At 37.2% G+C, this 20,748-nt stretch overlaps 1 protein-coding gene across 1 annotated transcript in view; it reads right to left on the bottom strand.

Moving 5' to 3' along the window:
* Positions 1-20,503, bottom strand: part of LOC131531560 (ankyrin repeat and SAM domain-containing protein 1A) — a 102,814-nt gene extending 82,311 nt beyond the window's left edge. The window contains exon 1 of the mRNA XM_058762395.1: positions 19,415-20,503. Within this exon, the coding sequence (XP_058618378.1) occupies positions 19,415-19,593 (179 nt within the window). The 5' untranslated portion in view covers positions 19,594-20,503. The remainder of the gene's footprint in view (positions 1-19,414) is intronic.
* Positions 20,504-20,748: the final 245 nt, after the last annotated feature.

The raw sequence follows: 20,748 nt of genomic DNA, 5'->3' as shown, positions 1-20,748 counted from the left end.
AACGTTTATATTGATATTTAGTAGTTTGATAAGAGTGCATCTGAAAAAATATAGTGGAGGACAAAGACTGAGCTGCTGCAGAGAAAGTGCATAATCCAATTTGTTCTAAACATGTGACAAGCTTTATATTAAGGGTTTTAAAAAACTCGTAAGATATATTATAGTTTTGTATAGTTTGAAGATGCTCTGACAGAAAGGCTGCATGTGAGACGCGCTACTCGTGCCATTTTCCTCAGAGCATATCTTACATTTCACAGGTATATTCTGCATCTGTAAATGTTAGAAAGTCATGGAAATATTTCCATTTTGCTTTCAGAACTGCATGAGCTTTCTGCTTTGCGATTCTCCGCTATAGCCTATTTCACAGACTTCATTAAAAGAACATCGATGTGCATGCACGCCAAACAGATGCGCAATGAAATAGGAGTGCAATTATTCAGACTTTTGCTGAAATATTTGTAGTTGGACAATAAATGTGACAGGTAAGTGTATTTTTATGATATAGCACTAACTGTAATGAGGTAATCAAAATAGCCCAACACAAGTCTGTGCTTTTGTTCTTAGCCTATTTATTTTCATTTTTAGTTTATTGAATTTAACTTCTGCTTTAAAAGCATTATTATTGTCTTTAGATTGCACTGTAACAATGTTAGAATGAAATGTGATTTAAACATTTTTTTGCACATAATAGGCTTACATGGTAGGCTAACATTCACTTTATTTGTTTTCATAGACTTTAATACGTATTGTTTCATTGGATGGTATGTGAAATATATTAAAAACAGATTTTTTTTTTAATCCAATACAAAAATGAAAATACCAAGATATACACAGTATAATCGCAAATCGGCCAAAAGATACAGATATGAATTTTTGCCCATATCATTTTTGCCCAGCATTAACACAGAGAGCCACTTTTCAGACACTACACAAACAACGAATTGATTTCTCAGACACACAAAATTCTCTCAAAATACCCGTCTCGGCAAGTGTTCTTGCAAAAAGTCAGTTTTGTCTTGAGTGAAGTGAACATAGAAAGAAATCGGATGTGTGTCATTATATTGGATCCATACAGTCGGTCTTAAAGTAGCAGCAGCCTATAAATACCTGCTGCTGTCTGTGCCATTTAAATTAATCTAACAACAAATCACAGCTTTAACAAAGATTAGTCTATATTTAATTAATACAGAGAACATTATGCAGTGTTATTTTACACTGAAAGGCAGGGTATGTGATTTGGCTCATTTTGTGTTATGCTGGTTGAAAGTCTCTTCACATCCTGATAGCAACCACTAAGTTAAATGGTCTAAATTAATTTATATCGTCTGTGGAAGGCATCGGACCACAAAATGTCCGTCCAATCAGATTCCTCGGTCCGAGGATTATGATAGGCTGTCCTACCTGCCTGTCAACATATATATTTGCGTACCTCCGCACACCCCGTTCATGCAAACAATACATCTTAAGCGCGTTTCATTATGCTATTGCAGACCGAGCGAGAATGGAAGGGGTTATTATTGTAATATTACTGACTGTTCACTTGTCATTAATAATGTTTAAACTTTAGTAGTTAGACTAGTAGTCTTTGCTGTGGTGTCAAATATGAATTTAAAGTGTTCTGTAAGTCATAATGGAAAGCAAAATTACATTTGTCAATTACATTTTAAATGACCTGATACGCGACTCAAAACCGTATTATGATCAAAACTAAAAGTTTTGAAATCTGTTGAACCTCTAATAATTAGACATTATGATTCTGTCAAAACCTACGTAACTGCAACTTCATGCCATTTAACATCAGAATTCTTACTGAAAACCAAACAAAAAGTTATTTGCAAAAAGATGACGATATTACCAGGTGTAAAGGCCATTGCACATTGAGTCCGAAATGTTCGTCCGAAATTTTTGCACGTTGAAAAATAAATACGACCTCACGTTGTGTCAATCATGTTTACACACTGCCTTCGAAACTTTCGTCCGTCATAAAAAAAAAGTGTTCATTTTATTTATTTATTTTTTATAAATCGGATCAGGTTCGATTTTCAGCGTTTCCGAATCCGTAGCAAGCATTTTGATAGGAATACGAAAAATACGAAAAACGCAAACGAAAATTTCAGACTCCGTGTGCAAGGACCTTAATTCTGTAGCAAATTCGCACAACAAGCAGTACAATTTTAGTAGGCACTACTTCAAACTAGCTCAGTGGATTTAATGACTTAGTAAATTGAGAATCAGGGACAGACCTGCAAACACATGTCCAGTTAGTGCTGGGCGGTATACCGGTTCATACCGAATACCGGTGTTTATTTTTCTTATGATATGAATTTTTAAAATACCGCAATACCGGTGTTATTTAAATAACGTTCGGAACGCGACACACTGTTTGAGAGGAGTCTCTTTTCACTATTGCATTGTGGCAAGAACACAGCTGTATGTGTTACTAAGCGTGAAAGTTCTGAAGCTGTAGAACTAGTAGAACGTGATGACACAGAAGAACTCATCCACAATATCCACCGCGCGCCGCCACCAGCTCGTCACACACACGAGCATGACTTTAGCACTATATTTAGCGGCTTTTTTTCCATAGAATATACAAACTGACAAACCTAGCAAATGTTTTGGATAAACCTTAGCTATGGTTCAGTTGGAAGATGTCGCCAGTGCTGCCCCGCGAGCGCAAGATCTGACTCCCAGCGCAGCGTCGCGTCTCTCTGCGTCTGTTCTGTGCAGCGAGCGGCAGAGAAGCACCGCATTCATTTGGCCGTACCGCGACTGTTTGGAATTACAAATATGAGCATAGTTCGTCTGTTAATATTATGCACTTTTTTGTTTTAGTTTACTCAGACGCAGGCAGTGCGCTGCATGAGACAAAATAGTAATATAGCCAAAACCACCGCATAGCCGCTCTTTAGTATAACGTTAGATGCATGTTGATTTTATCAGATGATGTCGCGATTATAAATGAAAATGACTCCTGGTTAACATGTATTAATGGGTCGTGTTTAGTCACTATTTAGTGTGGAATTTTTCTACAATATTCGCTCATCATGACAGTAAAATAGGGCATTCTAAGTCAATCTACTGCAGTTTTTCCTCCCTCAATCAGTTGAAAATGTGGTTAACACCCGATCATGCATGAAAAAAATAAATACCGTCATATACCGTGAAACCGGTATAATTTTGAAAAATACCGTGATATACATTTTTGGTCATACCGCCCAGCACTATGTCCAGTAATAACGAAAGTATCAGAAGCACTGACGAGTCATTGTGAGTTTCACTGGTGACACTTTTACTAGCACTCATGCCAAGCAGAAAGCAGATGGAGTGACAACATTAAATCCAGAGAGGTGTCAAAACAGCCAATTCAGACACCACACTGCTATCTTCTTGGAAAACCCACACCAGATTTAGTGAAGAGACCTCAGACCAGATGCCGATACATGGTGACCACCTCCTACTAAGTGTAGTAGTTAAAAAACGTATTGTAACCAAAATCAGTGTTATACTTGAGACCAGCTCATATTCTCATGGCCTTGCCTTTATGGACTCAGGAGCAGGTGGACTTGGTCTTGCTTTGGACTAGACCCTATTCTGGTGGACCCTACCCATGATTCGAATGGGCTACTCTCAACTACAACATTGATTTTGTAAAGCTAACACTCAAACAATAACATAAATTCTTTATTTTAGACTGACCACAGGTAAGAGTCTGATGGACATCATTTTTGGAGAAGGAAATGACCCACTTCTCTCCTCTGGAAATAGAACACTTCTGTTCCAGTTTGGCTGCAGCTAGACCAAGTTTCACGTTGCAGTGCCGAGAGACTTGAACAAAGTGTAACACGCATACTCAGGTTGACCTCTTAGTCTTCACTCAAGCACTGACACAATTCAGCGCACAACAAATCAAGGGTATGAAAGGCAAGAGACAAAAGCGCTCTCTTAAAGGAAGCAAATATGACATTTATTTTAGAAAATATCAACCTCTTTTTATAAACCACAACCTCCGTGGAAAAGAGAATATCGTCTCTGAGACATGAAACCACAACATCCGTGAGAGGATAGAGAAAGAGTCTTGAAGATGCAAACCCGATTAAAACATGTTATATATTTTTATATTTTCCCAACTGTGACGTTCTGCTGACACTGAAGAAAAATAAAGCAACTCAGGGGCTAGTAAATTAGAACAAGCAATCAAAATGTCTAGACAAGACTAACTGGTGTCCAGAAAGGACATTACTGCGGCCAACTCTTCTGTGTCCAAATAAAACAGCCTTTGAAGCTCGTAAGTAGGAGTAGGTGGTGCTCACAGCAGGTGGGTTACAGCCTGCCAGGAACCAGAGGAGGTGAAGGGAAAAAAACATCATGAAGGATGAAGAATGGAAAGCTGCCTTCGGAAAACAAAACAAGAGCTGTTCTTTTAGATAGTCGCACAAAACTGTTGTTCAAACAGAAACTATGTATGCAGATTTTCTGAGAATCTGACCAGCATTTCATTTATGAAGTTCCCCATGTTTAAATACTTTTTGCAGAATTCTGCAAATTTCCCGCATATAATCAGTGGGTCAGATGTGAAAAGCAGTTTTCACATGACTACTCTTGATTTTATACAGAATAAGGGAAAAAAAGGGAGAAAAAAAATAATAAAAATTAACCTTCTTCCCAAAAACCTATGAGCTGCATTGCTGTCTACATAAGCAGCATCATAAATGAAATGGAACCTCATAAGTGTTTCAACATTGATAATAATCAAAAATGTTTCTTGAGCAGCAAATCAGCACATTAGAATGATTTCTGAAGAATCATGTGACACTGAAAACTGGAGTAATGATGCTGAAAATTCAGTTTTGATCACACAGATAAATTAAAATTTAAAGACTACAGTAGAAAACAATTATTTTAAATTCAAAATTGTATTTTTGATCAAATAAACAGCATTGGTGAGCATGAGAGCACTTCTTTCAAAAACATTTTAAAAACAATTTTGAAGAGTTGTGCTGATAGGAATTGACTCGACTAGCATTTGATGAGTTTGGCATTAGCAACGCTAACACAGTAACATCCTCTACTAATAACAAGAATGCACACAAAGCCTGTTAAATATAAAAAAAGTGTTAAAGAAGCAGCATGTTGTCACATCTTTCAGACAACATTCTTTAGTGAGAGGTGAATTGAGGAGGGTCAGATCAACAAAACACAGTAGAAGCTAATAGAAGGCAATGTTCTTCCCTTAACTCAAGAGACCCCATTTGTGTTTATACTGAAACCAAAAAAAGGGAACATAAATCATGTATTGACTTAGACTTCCGAGACTTCTTATTAACTCATGCGTCAACACTTTACTCACAAGATTAGTCTGCTGGGTTTCAGATTTGCTTTCTGTCAGAACATAAAAGTAAAAGTTTTTGTGAGTTAGCAAACGTTCTTGTTTGAGAAATGCCCATTCTGTTTTTGCACTCCTAGAAAGAAAAAGAGGATCTTCTCGTCCAATTCAGTTCCTGGAATGCCATCCTGATGGTGTCAGATTCCTCATAGCCCATTAGCTGTCAAAACAACTGCTGAACTCTGAATGGAGTTTCCAGAGATGCTTACTGTAATAATAACCACCTCAAATTCGAGTAACATGATTGAAAACCCCTAACAAACAACATTCCTGCAGTAAATGCATTTCAAAGTGAACAAATAAGGTTTCAAACTATTTGTTTAGCCACCCACAGCAGCACCGTTTTAGTTACTACTCAATGCACTCCAAACTCAACCTGTTAAAGATCTCCTAAATTCAGGTCAAACACAGATAAGGCAATTCAGCAGTCAATTACGACATAGCTACAGGAATAGCCAACAACAAGCTCTAATTTTCATGTTCAGTTCCTGATAAACCACATTCCAGCAAGCTGAGAGTGTGTGTGTGTGTGTGTGTGTGTGTGTGTGTGTGTGTGTGTGTGTGTGTAGACAAACGAGGGCAAATGATTTAAAGTCAAAGATTCTGTCAGTCACTTCTAGTGCATTCTGGTTCATGACCGACAATCAACACAGAGCACTTCCTACTGATCTTATCTTCAAACTCTAATACACAGTGATAAAAACGCACAACAGGAAACATTTAAATGTGAGTGTGTATGGAAATGCCACTGAGAATGACTCAAGGGTGTGAAGAGTGACAAGGGTTGAGACGTGACAACTGTTAAATGCGCAATCTGAAAATCACCCTCGCTTAGTCAAGGCAAGTCATTTTAATATCTGTGACCAATGTAAAATGAAGCATGGTATAATCTAGGCATGAACAATATGAACAAAATCTTATATAAGATATATCAATATCAATATTTTAGATACCATTAGAATTCATAATTTTTTTTTGGCACAGCAAAAACTCATCTTTAGAGGTCGACCGATGTATCAGTTTTGCCAATAATCGGTGCCGATAGTTGATTGCTGGAACTATCAGTTATCGGCAAAAATCCATGCTGATAGTTTGCCATAGAGCGCAAATCATTGTCCCAAATCATTGTTAATGTGCATAATGAATTGTGTATTTTCATCAAAATGTTTGTCTTTCTGTCACTCTAATAAAGTCTGTATGATTCATTTATAGAGCTATATTTTATTTATATTAAATATTTTAATATTTTATTTATATTGTAATATTTTTAAACACTGAACTCTAAACTTATCCATGCCACATTGTTCATTCTTGAAGTAAACTTTTGCACGTTTGGTGATTAAATAAACTGTTTCAGACCGCCGCTAGAGTTGAACGCGACACGTCCAGTGTGATAACCTGTGAGTTTGTCCTAGATGCAGCGCTGCACTTTTTCCCAGTGTGTGACTGCCATATTTTGTTATTTTGATTAGATAAATTCTAGAACACTTGAAGACTAAGTAGTTAAAGTGTGAGAGTATACATACCACACCAATGAAAGCTGTATAAGTATTGTTCCTTCTTAGAGTGTGTTAATTCAACATTTACTATTACCAGGGTTGCAAAATTCCGGGAATTTTCAAGATTGGAAACTTTCCATGGGAATTAACGGGAATATATGGGAATTAACGGGAATAAACTGGAAATTTGCAACATTGCAGGAACTGGGAAATTAAATGTAGTTGAGAACAAAATCTTGCAGCATAATCTTGGTTAAAACAACCAGATTTAATGCAATTTCAGTTTAATTTCTACTCTACACATTGCTCAATAGCACACAGCACACTGCTTACTGCAGGGCTACTGAGGCCACGCCCCCTACATGCACTGTGCTTTCCTCCTTAACATGCACAGATCATTTCTTAAATCCTGCACACAAAATATCAAAATGTCCATCTTGGTAAATATTCATATAAATTACACGAATATTACAAAAAACTGTTTAAAACTTCCTAGTGCTGTGTGTAATATACTGTGCAACTAAATTAGGCTATACCATAGTAAAAACAAATACACTGACAGAACAAACATTTAGGTGAGAGAATAATAAAACAAAAGTCTAAAAATGACCCTCCCCCCACACACAATCCTCTCTAGTCACCTAAGAGAGGGATTCCCCTCCATTTTCTCTGAAGCCGCACTTTCTGCATTTGAGCCCAAAGACTACATCTAAGTTTTGATATTCTAAATATATTTGATCTATGGGATTCACGTTTAACTAATAAATACCAAAAAGTGTTTATACAGCAGCTAGACATTTTATGAGGTATGTGCTATATAGCTCAAGCTGTGATGCTCTTTCTGATAGCAAGTTTTCTGTTATCATACAGAAGTGCAGTACTGGTCAAAAGTTTGGACACATTACTATTTTTAATGTTTTTAAACATTGCATATCTTTTGCTCATCAAGCCTTCATTTATTTTTTTACAAAAAAAAAAACAAAAACAAAAAAACAGTAATATTGTGCAGTATTGCCGGTATTACAATTTAAAACAATGGTTTTGTGTTGTAATATACTTTAAAATATAATGTATTTCTGTGATGCAAAGCTGAATTTTGAACATCATTACTCCAGTCTTCAGTGTCACATGATTCTTCAGAAATCATTCTAATATGCTGATTTATGATCAATTTTGGAAACAGTTGTGCTGCTTAATATTTTATTATTATTATTATTATTAGTATTATTACCTGTGATTCTTTTTTTCAGGAATCTTTGATGAATAGAGTGTTTAAAAAAAAATAAAAAATTTCAACCGGTTTATCATGTTTAACATTATGTCACCCATGCCTATTATAATTACTGCATTGCAGCAATACTCCAATAATAAAGCACAAATATTGGGTAAAACAGTCAAAATATATGAACATTTAGTGATACTTTTAAGTACATCTTACTGTAAAATCTTTATTTGTCTGCCATTTTGAATAGTCTCCACTGAGCTTAAAGGAACACTCCACTTTTTTTGGCTCATTCTCCAACTCCCCCAGAGTTAATAAGTTGAGTTTTACCGTTTTTGAATCCATTCTGCCGATCTCCGGGTCTGACGATAGCACCTTTAACATAGCTTAGCATAGATCATTGAATCCGATTAGACCAGTAGCATCGCGTTCAAAAATGACCAAAGAGTTTCGATATTTGTCCTATTTAAAACTTGACTCTTCTGTAGTTATATCGTGTAGTAAGACCGGCGGAAAATGAAAAGTTGCAATTTTCTAGGCCAATTTGGCTGAATGGATTCCAAAACGGTAAAACTCAACTTATTAACTCTGGGGGAGTTGGAGAATGAGCCTATTTCCAAAAAGTGGAGTGTTCCTTTAAAACAAAGAATTTTGGGATTGTCTTCTCCGTGAACAATAATGTGTTAAATTTTTAGCCAGTTTGGCAAATAAGATCTTTGAAGGCAGATTTGCGTTGCTATACCAAGGCGACCATATTAAAAAACATAACTATTTCATGAGGTGTAAATTTCATATGAATTTATACAATGTAGAAGCACCAAGAATGTTCAAAAGCTTTTGGAAAAACCTTTGGGAGAACATCTGATTCCTTAAAATGCTGCCTACATTGACTCCTAAAGCCTTGTAAGCTGTCTTTCATAACTCACTCCTGACCTTGCAAAACAGACACTAGAACTAGTAGCATCAGAACGATAAATACGAGTTAAAATGTAGAGCTGCCCCCTCTTGACAAGGACCCACAGAGAAGAGAGAGAAATGGTTAAATGTTCAACGCATGAGTTTAATCCAGTCAGTTCATTCTGAGGACAATGACACTGTTATTGAGAACAGTCCTAACCAGGTCAGTGGAACTTCCCTTCACTCAGAGATGAGTTGATTTTAACAAAATTTTTGAGAGAACAATTTTTAATGAATCTTTTTCATTATAAGCTAGTAGAAATGAAGTTCATAACCAACAAGTTTTGAGCTGGGAAGGCTTTTTGTTAAGCACACTGAACAATGAGACAGTATTTTACAACTATTAAGGAGAAAGAAAGATGTGGGATTAGGAAATGTTGCAGGTCAGACTTGAACCTTCATCATCAGCATGAGCAGAACAACTCAACATATCAGTTGCAAAAAAAAAAAAAAAAAAACCTAATCTCTAACTGAAGAAATGTGTTTTACACCATTTCCAAACCAGATGTGATGCGATAAGATTCCAGCAACAAGTAATTTGTCTGTCCACAACAGACACGATACAGCTGAAAAATCAATCACACATCACAGCCAATCAGAATAGCCTGTGGGCGGGCTCTCTCTCTGCAACCACACTGCTGCCTCGCTACAAAAAGAGCACATAATCAAATTGATAAATGTGAAACAATTGAAACATTATTCAAAACACAATCAATGACTGATACAATCTTTGACAATACACTTTGTTCACAAAGAGTTCACAGTTTGAATACGCTTGTTTTCTTTACAGCTGCAACTAATGATTGTTTTGATAACTGATTATGCTGTTGAGTATTTACTTGATTAATCAATACTTGGATGAATTTTTTTTACTTTATACTTAATTGAGAAAAAATATATCTGTCACAGGACGACATGCTAAATCGATTAGTTGACAGTTATTTTAAGCTCTGACTTAAATTATCCAATGTCGCTTTTATTGTGGCTATTAGAAGGCCAGTAAAACTACATGCAAGCAGACCTCATCTTGGTTGGATATACTCAACCAGATTTTGCCCAAAATATAGCTAACTAGTGTATAAAATGAAAACAGGAAGTGATACAAATCGGTCCTTGGTCAAAGTTCACCACCCAAACCACTCAACGATGAGGTGAGAAGCAGCCACATCAAACAGAGCCTTGTGTGTTATTCACACAACACGAAAGCGGAAAACATAACCTAAGCTCTATAAAGCGTCAATTATCCTATAGCCCAACACCAAACTCATACAGGATAGATACGATTTAACTTTTATGCCTAGATCTCACATTTTGAGCTGAACTGGTCACTCTTTGTTTAGGGAACTAACTTTTAACTATGATTTCTGCCTCAATATACTCCCAATTTGTTGCTTATTAATAGTAAGGTGGTTATTAAGTTTAGGTATATGCAGAATAAGGCATTAAATGTGCCCTTTATCAGTACTAATAAACAGTCAATATGCTAGTAATATGATTGCTAATAAGCAACAAGTTAATAGTGAGAATTGGTCCCTAAACTAAAGTGTTACCACCAGTGTTGTGGAAAGTTACTTTTAAAAGTAATGCATTACATTCCTTTTGCATTACTTTTTGTCACCTGGGCTGGGCTTGCCTGTTTATTTGTTAATAACAGAAAACCCAAAAGTTATATTTTTGGCGTCTGTAAAGGCCCTTTCACACCAAGAGTGAAATTAATAAGCCTCAGGCTGAAGAAAATGCTTACTCCCGATTTCTCTCAACACAGGGAAAGAAAAGGTGTCAGTGAATAAATAGGAAAACAAAGTAACTAATATTTTCTTGTTAATTTAAAAAGTAATGCATTATTTTCCTAGTTACTTGAAAAAAGTATTTGATTACATAACTCATGTTACTTGTAGTGCGTTACCTCCAACACTGGTTACCATTGAAGTTTAATGCTTTGTGGCTAAATGTTTCCAGATGAATGCTACAATTATTGAAGCTGTATGACAGTAATATCAGACTATGATTTAGCATGAAATATTCAAAGCACAATCACTTACTGATTATGTAAATTCATTGAAAAATTAAATACAATGGCTTCCCCACAGACATCTTGAAGACATGCTTGCTGAGATAAACCACTTTGCTGAGTGGGTTCAGCACGGTTAGTTTCTCACTCTTGCTCTCCGTTTCACCTCTCTCCATTTTGACAGTTCTGTCGTCCATGTTAACACCACAACCACAGTCCAGTTCAGTTCCCAGACACTGCAGTTCTTCAGGAAGCACCTGCCCTTTCATCTCCCCCACAGGAATCCACCACTACACTGGCCATTCTTCAGAGAAACTTCCCTTCGCCAGGTTTTGTGGGAATCAAAAGTGACAGTCTGTGTGAACGGAGTCTAACACAATCTCCTGATAAATAACACTCAGCACTTTTACAGAAGTTTGCAGTAGGATTGGTGTAGCACACAGATATGGACAACAGACAAGGTTTAAGGTCTTCCCAGCAGATGAGATTGCACATTTCACTTCAAAGCTCTGAGTCCTTTAGTCACAATGCATCTAATAAAACATACAAGCCTACTCTCATAACAATGTTAAAAAACTTGAGACAAATGGCTCTTCACTCAATACATTTTTATTATTTGATGATATAATTATAGAGGAACAAGTCATCTATAGCTTAAAAGGCACTTAGCACATGATCTGAAGTACTGACAGCAGTCAGTGTTTGATTGTCTGATCCTTCACAGAGCTATTGAGGAGTAAAACCAGAGCAGTGACATTAACTAACCTTTCCTGATCTCTACTAATCATCAGACCAATCCTACAGGTGTCTTCCAATGGACCTCATAATGAGACACTGGTTCTGTTGATTTACAAAGAACTAAGAAAGTAGTAAAAGTCTCTTTTGATAGATAAGAGACAGATAGATAGGTAGACAAACAGGCAGATAGCCAGGTTATGGATAGGGATGAAAGTATAAACAAACAGACAGACAGACAGACAGGGATATAGACAGCCAGAAGTAGGGCTGTGCGATATGACGATATATATCGGATGGACGAAATAAAAAGTCTATCGTTTCATATGTTCTATCGTTTATTTTGTGGTGTCGCAAAATACATTGTTTACGGTAATACTTTTTTATCATTTGGATGACTGAGATCTTTACACACCACCACGGGGCGTGAAGGGGAGACAGAACCAGGTGGAGAACGACCAGAACAAAACGAGGGACTACATCTGTAGCATGGGCACGCGTTTTTAAGCACTGCAGTTTAAAAAAAAAACGATTTTAAGCCGTTGAAACACAAACAACAGAGCTATTGCATGTGCCGTCTCGGTTTCCGTGTGAGAGGACCGCGGGTTTTTTTGTTTTGTTTTTTGCCGCTTTATTGGCTTTGAAAGATTACATAAACACACTTATATGAGTCAGAATCCCCGTCTTGGCAAGTATCCTCATAAAGACAGTGATTTAGGTGTTAAGAGAGAGGAAACAGCTGAAAGAAAAAACGCATATGTAACAGTATATTGGATCTGGACTTCGGTCTTAAAGGGGAAGCTGTCCAATATTCGTTCTGTCTGCCATTCATATTAATCATAGCACATTGCTAGAAAATCTCTGACTGCTCTTGACTAAATCACTTTTGTAACTTTAATAAGAAGAAATAATAATAGTAAAAAAATTATATAGATAGAATCTATACATAATACATGTGTTAATTATATCCATCATAGACAGATATAATTAACACAGTGAAGACTAATTAATTTACACAATGTATGTAGCATTTATTATTTATTGTAGTTTGTGTCCTATTGCTTGCAATTAGTTTCGTATACTTATTTCATCACTGACAGTTTATTTATTTTCAGTGAGCTTGAGTTTTTTTTTTTTTAGTTTTTTTGTCTATTTTTAGGCTTTTATTAGTTTGATATTGACATTGGTGACAAGGATTATGAAAATTATATGGTATCAAAGATTTTAATATCATAAAAACCTTTTTAAAAGAAGAAAAATTACTATATCGTGATATATATCGTTATCGTGATATAAAATTAGTCATATCGTGATATAAGATTTTGGTCATATCGCCCACCCCTAGCCAGAAGGATAGATAATTGCAATAGACAGAAAAATGGACAGACAGGAGATGGACAAAGAGGGATAGGCAGGCAGATGACTGACTGACTGACTGACAGACAGACAGACAGACAGACAAGCATGAATATTGCCAGAAGGACAGACAAACACACAAAAAGCCAAACAGACAGGTGATGGACAAAAAGACAGACAGATAGACCGGCAATTAAATGGACAGATAGACAAGACAAACAGGCAGACAATGAACAAACAGATAGACAGGCAGACAGACAAAGAATAGACTAATAAACAAACAAAAGGCTAACAGACAGACAGGCGGACGGACAGCAGGCAGGACAAACTGTTAAAAAGATGGATAGGCAGATAAGACAGGCAGGCAGGCAAAAGACTGACAAACAGATGGAAAGACAGCCAGGAAATGAAGAAACAGATGGACAAATAAACAAGCAGAAGGACAGATAGACAGATAAAGTGTCAGATAGATAAACATGCAGACAGACAGTCAGGCATCTGACAAACAGATTAAAAGATGGACAGGCAGACATGGAGAAAAATGCAATGGACAGACAGGCAGACAGTGTGTATAAAGACATCTCAGAAGAAAGTAATGTTAAATGCACATGTGGACACAATGTGTATAAGCAGACGAGCACACTTATGAACACGTAAGGTAGCATGTCCAAATCTGCAGACGCCGCCATGTTGAAACGACATTCCAAGAAGGAGAGAGAGAACAAACTCAGACTCTCTAACTCTTTCAAAACAAAACAGCAAGTCTCAACATGGTGCCTTGTTCCATACAGTACATAGAAAGAAAAAAAAAAAACAGTGCAAGTGCTGCTCTTTAGTTTCCAAGCATTAGGAAACCTCTGGTACACGAGACATGCCCTTCCATCACTTCACAGGTATATTCACGACCGTAAAGGGACAGTTCATCCAAAAATTATTTCATCATTTACTCAACTTCATGTCACCTTTCTACCATGGAACATAAAAGGAGTTATTAAACAGAAGAAGCTGCACTTTTCCATACAACAAATGAGAAAGGTAACCACAGCTGTCAAGCAAGATTTTCAGTGATTTATACATTAATTTCACATTGTTCCTCATACAAAACTAACATATGACTTTCAAAGACTTGGAATATAGTATGTAAGCTCTACAAATTTCTTTTACAATGCCTTTTTTGTCCTTTTTGAAGCTTGACAGTCATTGCTTCACATGCACTTTGACTGTAGAGTGTACATTCTTGAAAACAAATCCTTTGGTGTTCCACAGAAGATAACATATCTCTTCAAGGCATTACAAACAGAGAGTAAAATAAGTCCCTAGTGCGAGTGAATTTGAGAATATTCGGGTGACAGGGCTTTGACAAGTGCTGGATAGTGTCCACAGAGGCCCAAACTGTCAGCATTCAATGAAACCAAAGCCACTCAGAGCTCTTAAATGAGTACAGATGTGCCACTACTGAAGAGAAGAAACCCCTCTGAGAACCACTGCAAATATAGAACCAGCTCTCTGAGCATTTCAGGAGATCTGTCCAAAAACACTGCTTACAAGCAGCTGATTTACACCTAACATACAGATAAGAATGAGATCTAGTGCTTCCTTCCCCTATTATACATCAAGATATATCAGATATTCATTTTGAGATTATCAGATGACAACTCTGGCTGGCCAATTACAGATTTAGTAGCTGCCATTTGTGTCAGTTTCACATCTACCAACAGCACTCCTAACACATAAACAATCTGTTTTTGATTTATGAAAATGTTATGCAAGTTAATTTAATTTCCAGCAACTTAGTATACATCTCATTTCAGTATAAATCAACAACATATCAGCAATCTAGAACATCTTTAGTTAATGGGATCTGTATCAGTTACTGACAATCCTTTTCAGTTGAGCATTACAATACACTTGAAAATCCTGCCCTGGCAATAGTTCACACATCTCATTTGCATTGTAACATGGTGCATTCATTATGGCACCGTAATTATGAGACTTGCAAATCCCACTACCATGCCACTGACATCAAATATAAAAAAGGTCAATGTGCCAAGTTTGTAATATACAATATGATTGACATTGGAGGCCTACAAAGGAAGACTTTCAGTTTAAACTGTCAATTGTAGTTTCAATTCCATGTCAAATTTTCAAGACCCATTTTGATTGTTTTCTCACAGAAATGTGCAAGATTTGAATCCAAAACCTTTTGGATCCCAGTCCAAACCTTTAACTATTAAAGCCCTAAACACACTGCATCATTTTCGGCTCTCCCAGACGAAAGATTGGCATCGTGAAACAATCTGTGTCGTACAGTGAGAGAGGTTCAAAGACGGCTGTTGTCACGGTCTTGCGACCAAAGATAGCCTACGATACAGCTTGATCATCGCACAGTGTGTTTGCTGTTACGATCCACGTTTACTGACCAACCAATAAAAATGTGGCCATGGCGCTAAAACATAAAACTGCTTACCTCAAGCACTTATCCCTTCTTTTTTCGCCGCTTCCACTTTTTCAGCACACATAAAAAAAAAATACTAAAGTGTGATCTATCATGCTCTTTTTGTTTACCACTAGCGCATGCAGATGACATTTTTTTCTTTTATAGTAACGTGCGTCGTAGTGTACGAGTCAATAGGTGTCATCATCGTACAGTCTACACACACGTCGTAGCCAAGTTTATTAGATCCACGTCGCACAGTGTGGCATGCAGTGATCTTACGGGTTTGCTAAAATCGTGCGGTGTGTTTTGGGCTTAAAACATACCCCCCAAAACTGTGTTGATTTTAATCCAGGGGTGTCAAACTGGAGCCCTACAGAGTTTAGTTCCAACCCTGCTCCAACACACATACCATGGCATGTAGTTTTCAAATAAGCCTGAAGGACTTGATTAGCTGGATCAGGTGCATTTAATTATGGTTGAATCAAACTCTGCAGGGCTGTGTTTGACACCAGTTTTAATTATTATCATTATTATGCAACAGACTTGTGGTGACATTTCTGCACAATGATATTACACTGCATCTTGCACATTTTGGGACATTTTCAAAGAAAGTGGAATCAGTTTTTCTCCAAAACAGATGAATGTGAATCTGGCAACATTTTATGATGCTGGTTGTTGCACATATTACGGCAGCTCAGAAATGAAATGTTCAGTAAGTGGCACTAAAAGGGTAACGCTCTATCACTATACAATAAATCTAGCTGAAAGCATTGACGAAATCAAATTTGAGAATAAAACGTATTTGCTAAAGCAACCCTTTTAGCTTGCTTCTACAAGTCTTTGATTTGTGTTATCGTTAGGGGTGTCACGATAAATCAATTCATGGATCGATTCTGCGATTTTTCCGAATGCGTCGCAATTCTCTCTTGAATCGATTTTGAGCTTAGATTTTAACAGCAGATGGCACTGTGTGCTTTAGAAACAGCCATACTCTGCTTGCTTCCAGTTCCTTACACACACACCACTTGAACTTGAAATAATAATTTATAAAGTCTGAAAAGGTTGAGGCGAATTACGAGAGTGTTCACAGTGGGCTGTATTTACATTAATCTCACTTCATAAAAGCCAAGGTGCAAGTACATTTGAAAATTTACATTACTCAGTTGAACGCACAAATGCTCTTCTTCGTGAGCATTTGAGTGTGCAGTTAAAAACTAGCACCATCTGCTGTTAAAAACTAAGTTTAGAATCGATTCCAGAGAGAATCGCAATGGATTCTGGGAAAAAATAAATAAATCGCAGAATCGATCCACGAACCGATTTATCATGGCACCCCTAGTTATCGTGATTTGTGCTTAACCTAACTTGTGCACAAAAGGCTCCACATCGCAAGAGCAATGGTTGCACCGGGTGCGCTACCAAGCAAGTTTACTATGTCAGAAAAGCCATACATATGGAGCGGATTATGTGATACAAATGTCAAAATGTATTAATGCACTATGGTAAAAGTGTTTTAAGGTCACAACATGAAAATAAGCCTTTATTGATCAATAATTTGCTTACGTAACCATAATTTGTGTGAATAGAAGTAGTTGTTGGTGTTTGACTGGCACTAATGTTCATTTCACGTGGGACATGAATTGTATGTACAGGTAGGTTTTTGGAGGTTTGCAAAAATGTAGGTAGAGGCACATAAATTCATTAATAAAAAGTGTAACTGGCCTTATTAATAGGTTAATAAGTGCAGATTTGTGAGGGTTTAAATCTTACTGCTCTCTTTGTAAACTAGGCAAATCTGATGGCAAGGAACGCCACTGTAAACACAAGCAGAGTAAGACACACTCACACCACAAAAGACTATTGACATTTACATTACACACATGCCAAATGACAGGCTGCACGCAAACACAGCACTCCCTTTAACACCTGCCAATAATTCAGTCTCTGGTAAGTAAATACAGATTGATGCTCTTAAAGATCTCTGGCCTGTGAGCAGAGGGAGGACAGACATAGAGAGCACTCTTTTATTCTTCTCCTGCTGGCACCGGTTCCAGCCGATCATCCGTTTATTTACCTCCGACACACGCTGAGCCGGTCTTTCTCACCATAGAGCACTGCCAGACATTGATCCACTGAGCCAGGCGAGACACACAGATGCCAGTGGACACAAAGACTTCTGACGGGGAGAAGGGGTGGGCAGGATGGATGGCATGATTTCTGGCCTCTAAATGTAGACTAGTTGATAAATTTGCACATGGAATTGGTGGGTCAAAAATGGTATGTGTAATGCCAGAAGAAGAGGTGAGGTGGATAGTTATGAATGATAACACATCAGACATCCAAATACTGGAAGACAAAATCCTTTGACTAACAGCAAAAGCAAGGCTCTCAATAGCAAAAAAAAGATTGTCCTCCATACAATATAAGATACTCAACACATACAACAAACCATATCTATGAAGAAACCATATATTCGGTTTATAGCTCAACAACATCCACTTTGAAATTGTGCCTGAACATATTCAGACTGGACTTTGATATGCAAAACACAATCAGAGCCATTCCGATGACTCAAGTGCATGCAAATGTGATCAGCTCCCTGTTCACAAACTGCATTGAGAATAATTTGCATTTGTATCACACCCCTACACATCAACATTGTAAATATATGTGTAAATCACATCTAGCAGGAATCTCCTGAATCTCAGTATTACGACTCTGCTGTATGAGTACTACATTTTGCCTTGTAATAACAGGGATGATGGCGCACATTACTCATGCTTTCATGACTTGAAGAGGAACATCGTTGTGTTTATATTGCAAATGAACTGACAGATTGGTTGTTTCAAAAAGGAATGATTCCTTGAGCTACTTTTTTTGAAAGCCAACAGAAATGCATGGGTTTAAAAAGAAGTAATTCACTTGTAACAAAGAAATTATTATACGCATTTATAATAACCATAAGGTTTTGAGTCAAAAGTTCAATTGTGCAAATGCCCAAAACAGCATTTTTATTTATTTTTTTCAAACTAAAATGTCAAATATCATATTTCTTTAAATGCCTGATGGGTAACAATTGAGCACAATAAAACTACTCTGACATACATTAAAAGAAGCAGCTTTATAGTGAGAGCAGATTTGTGACCCTGGACCACAAAACCAGTCATAAGTACTGTAGCACAGGTATATTTGTAGCAATAGCTAACAATACATTGTAAGGGTCAAAATTACAGATTTTTCTTTTATGCCAAAAATCATTAGGATATTAAGTAAAGATCATGTTCCATGAACATAATTGTAAATTTCCTGCCCTAAATATATAAAAACTATTAGTAATATGCATTGCTAAGGACTTAATTTGGACAACTTTAAAGGCGATTTTCTCAATATTTTGATTTTTTTCTTCCACCCTCAGATTCCAGATTTTCAAATAATTGTATCTCGACCAAATAACAAAAAAAACTGACCCTTATGACTGGTTTTGTGGTTCAGGGTCACAAATGTGAAACACTATCAGACAGGGGCATTGTGTCACACGTTTCAAATGCAAACACATAAAACATAAACTTTTATTTTTTACTTAGGATAGCAGATTACATTTCAGTACAGTTCCTCTCAAATTAGTTAGCCTTTTGACAGCCTTTTCCTGGGAAATGTTCATTGTTTGTACAGTTGAGACTTTAATGTGTGTGTGTACGCAGAAAGCGACTTGAAACCTGAGAGATATCAGTGAAGTAAAAAAAGTGTGACAACTAGCCCCGGTCTCGTCTACAGATAAAGCCTCTCCTCCGTGGTTTTCTCTTAACGTTACCTGAGCAGACTGGAGAGCGGGTGTGAAGAGCTGTGCCCGCCGCTCCCGATATTCCCGGACGATCCGGAACCTCCGGCGGCGGCCGACCCGGCCGACTGTCTCTTCCCGGACAGGAGCTTCTCAACGGCGGCCAGATTCCCGGTGCGCGCCGCCTCCAGCAGTTCCTGCTCCTTCCCCATCTCACAGCGAGCAGGAGGAGCGGCTGAGAGACGATCACACGGCCACACGAACCCACTGCACGCCTCTCCAACGCCGCAACACGCATCCACGCGCCGCACGACGCGCTCTCTTCCCGCTCTGGTACTCTCGGTCCAGCAGCGGCGGCTGTGTCAGGGTTCTTCCCGCTCCAAGCGCAGCTGCTCCGGGGAAACTTCTCTCCCTGCGCCGCACAAACTTCCTCTGGCACGGATCGACACGTCACTTCCTCGACGGGTGCGCTCCTTGGTGACGTCGCGTTCGAATTCGAATTATGCACAATCATTTAATTACACTAATGATGGTGGAGCAGCATTTAGGGAATTGAAATCGATGGGTTTCATTATGTGAAGCCCTCGTCTGATCACTCATCCTTACATTAGTGGGAGAAGAAGCCGTGACAGTTTATCAAGGATTTATGCAAAATAGCTTCAGTTGAGAAATGATCAGAGGAGTCTCTTATGAAGTGAATGATTATGAACAGCACAGGACAGATAGACTGATGGACATCAGCAATGCATTAAGATTTTTGCATTTCGTACAAACATTTTGGTTTTATAGGCCTGTTTTGATTTTCTGTGTTCTTGGTAATTTTGTAATTAAGCCAATCTTGAAGATTTGAATGTTTGATGTTGAATTGTAAAAATGTGTACCTTTTCGAATCAGGCTTATTGATCAGAAGATATTAAGATATTTTGATTGATTTTGATGAAGAATTTAGGATGCTAGAGAAACAACTCTTATACTAATCATTGAATCACCTCCAACATAAAGATATTGCAGCAGAATTTGAACAGAACATGATAAAATGTATGAATTCATTTTTTAATTTTTTTTTTGGCAGAATTTACTGATTGGCCTTATTGTTTAATTGATTTTAAACAAATACTATAAATATTTATTTAAAGGGACTTTAATTTAAGTATAGATTCACTACTTGAGCATCGTATAAAATAAAATAAAATAATTTTTGTATAATTTAAAAATAAGTATGCCTAATAAGTATGCCTAACAATTTATGTAGCCTTTTATATACACATATATATATAAACATTTTTATGAATAAATTAGTGGCAGGGAGAAAAATTCCAGTGTTTTAAAACAGAAACACACAGACATAGATTATTTGAGTGGATTGA

Source organism: Onychostoma macrolepis, chromosome 23 (genome assembly GCF_012432095.1).
Source record: "Onychostoma macrolepis isolate SWU-2019 chromosome 23, ASM1243209v1, whole genome shotgun sequence".
NCBI classification, from domain to species: Eukaryota; Metazoa; Chordata; class Actinopteri; order Cypriniformes; family Cyprinidae; genus Onychostoma; species Onychostoma macrolepis.
Note: the sequence above shows the minus strand (reverse complement) of the source record. Positions and strands in the feature narration are given on the sequence as shown.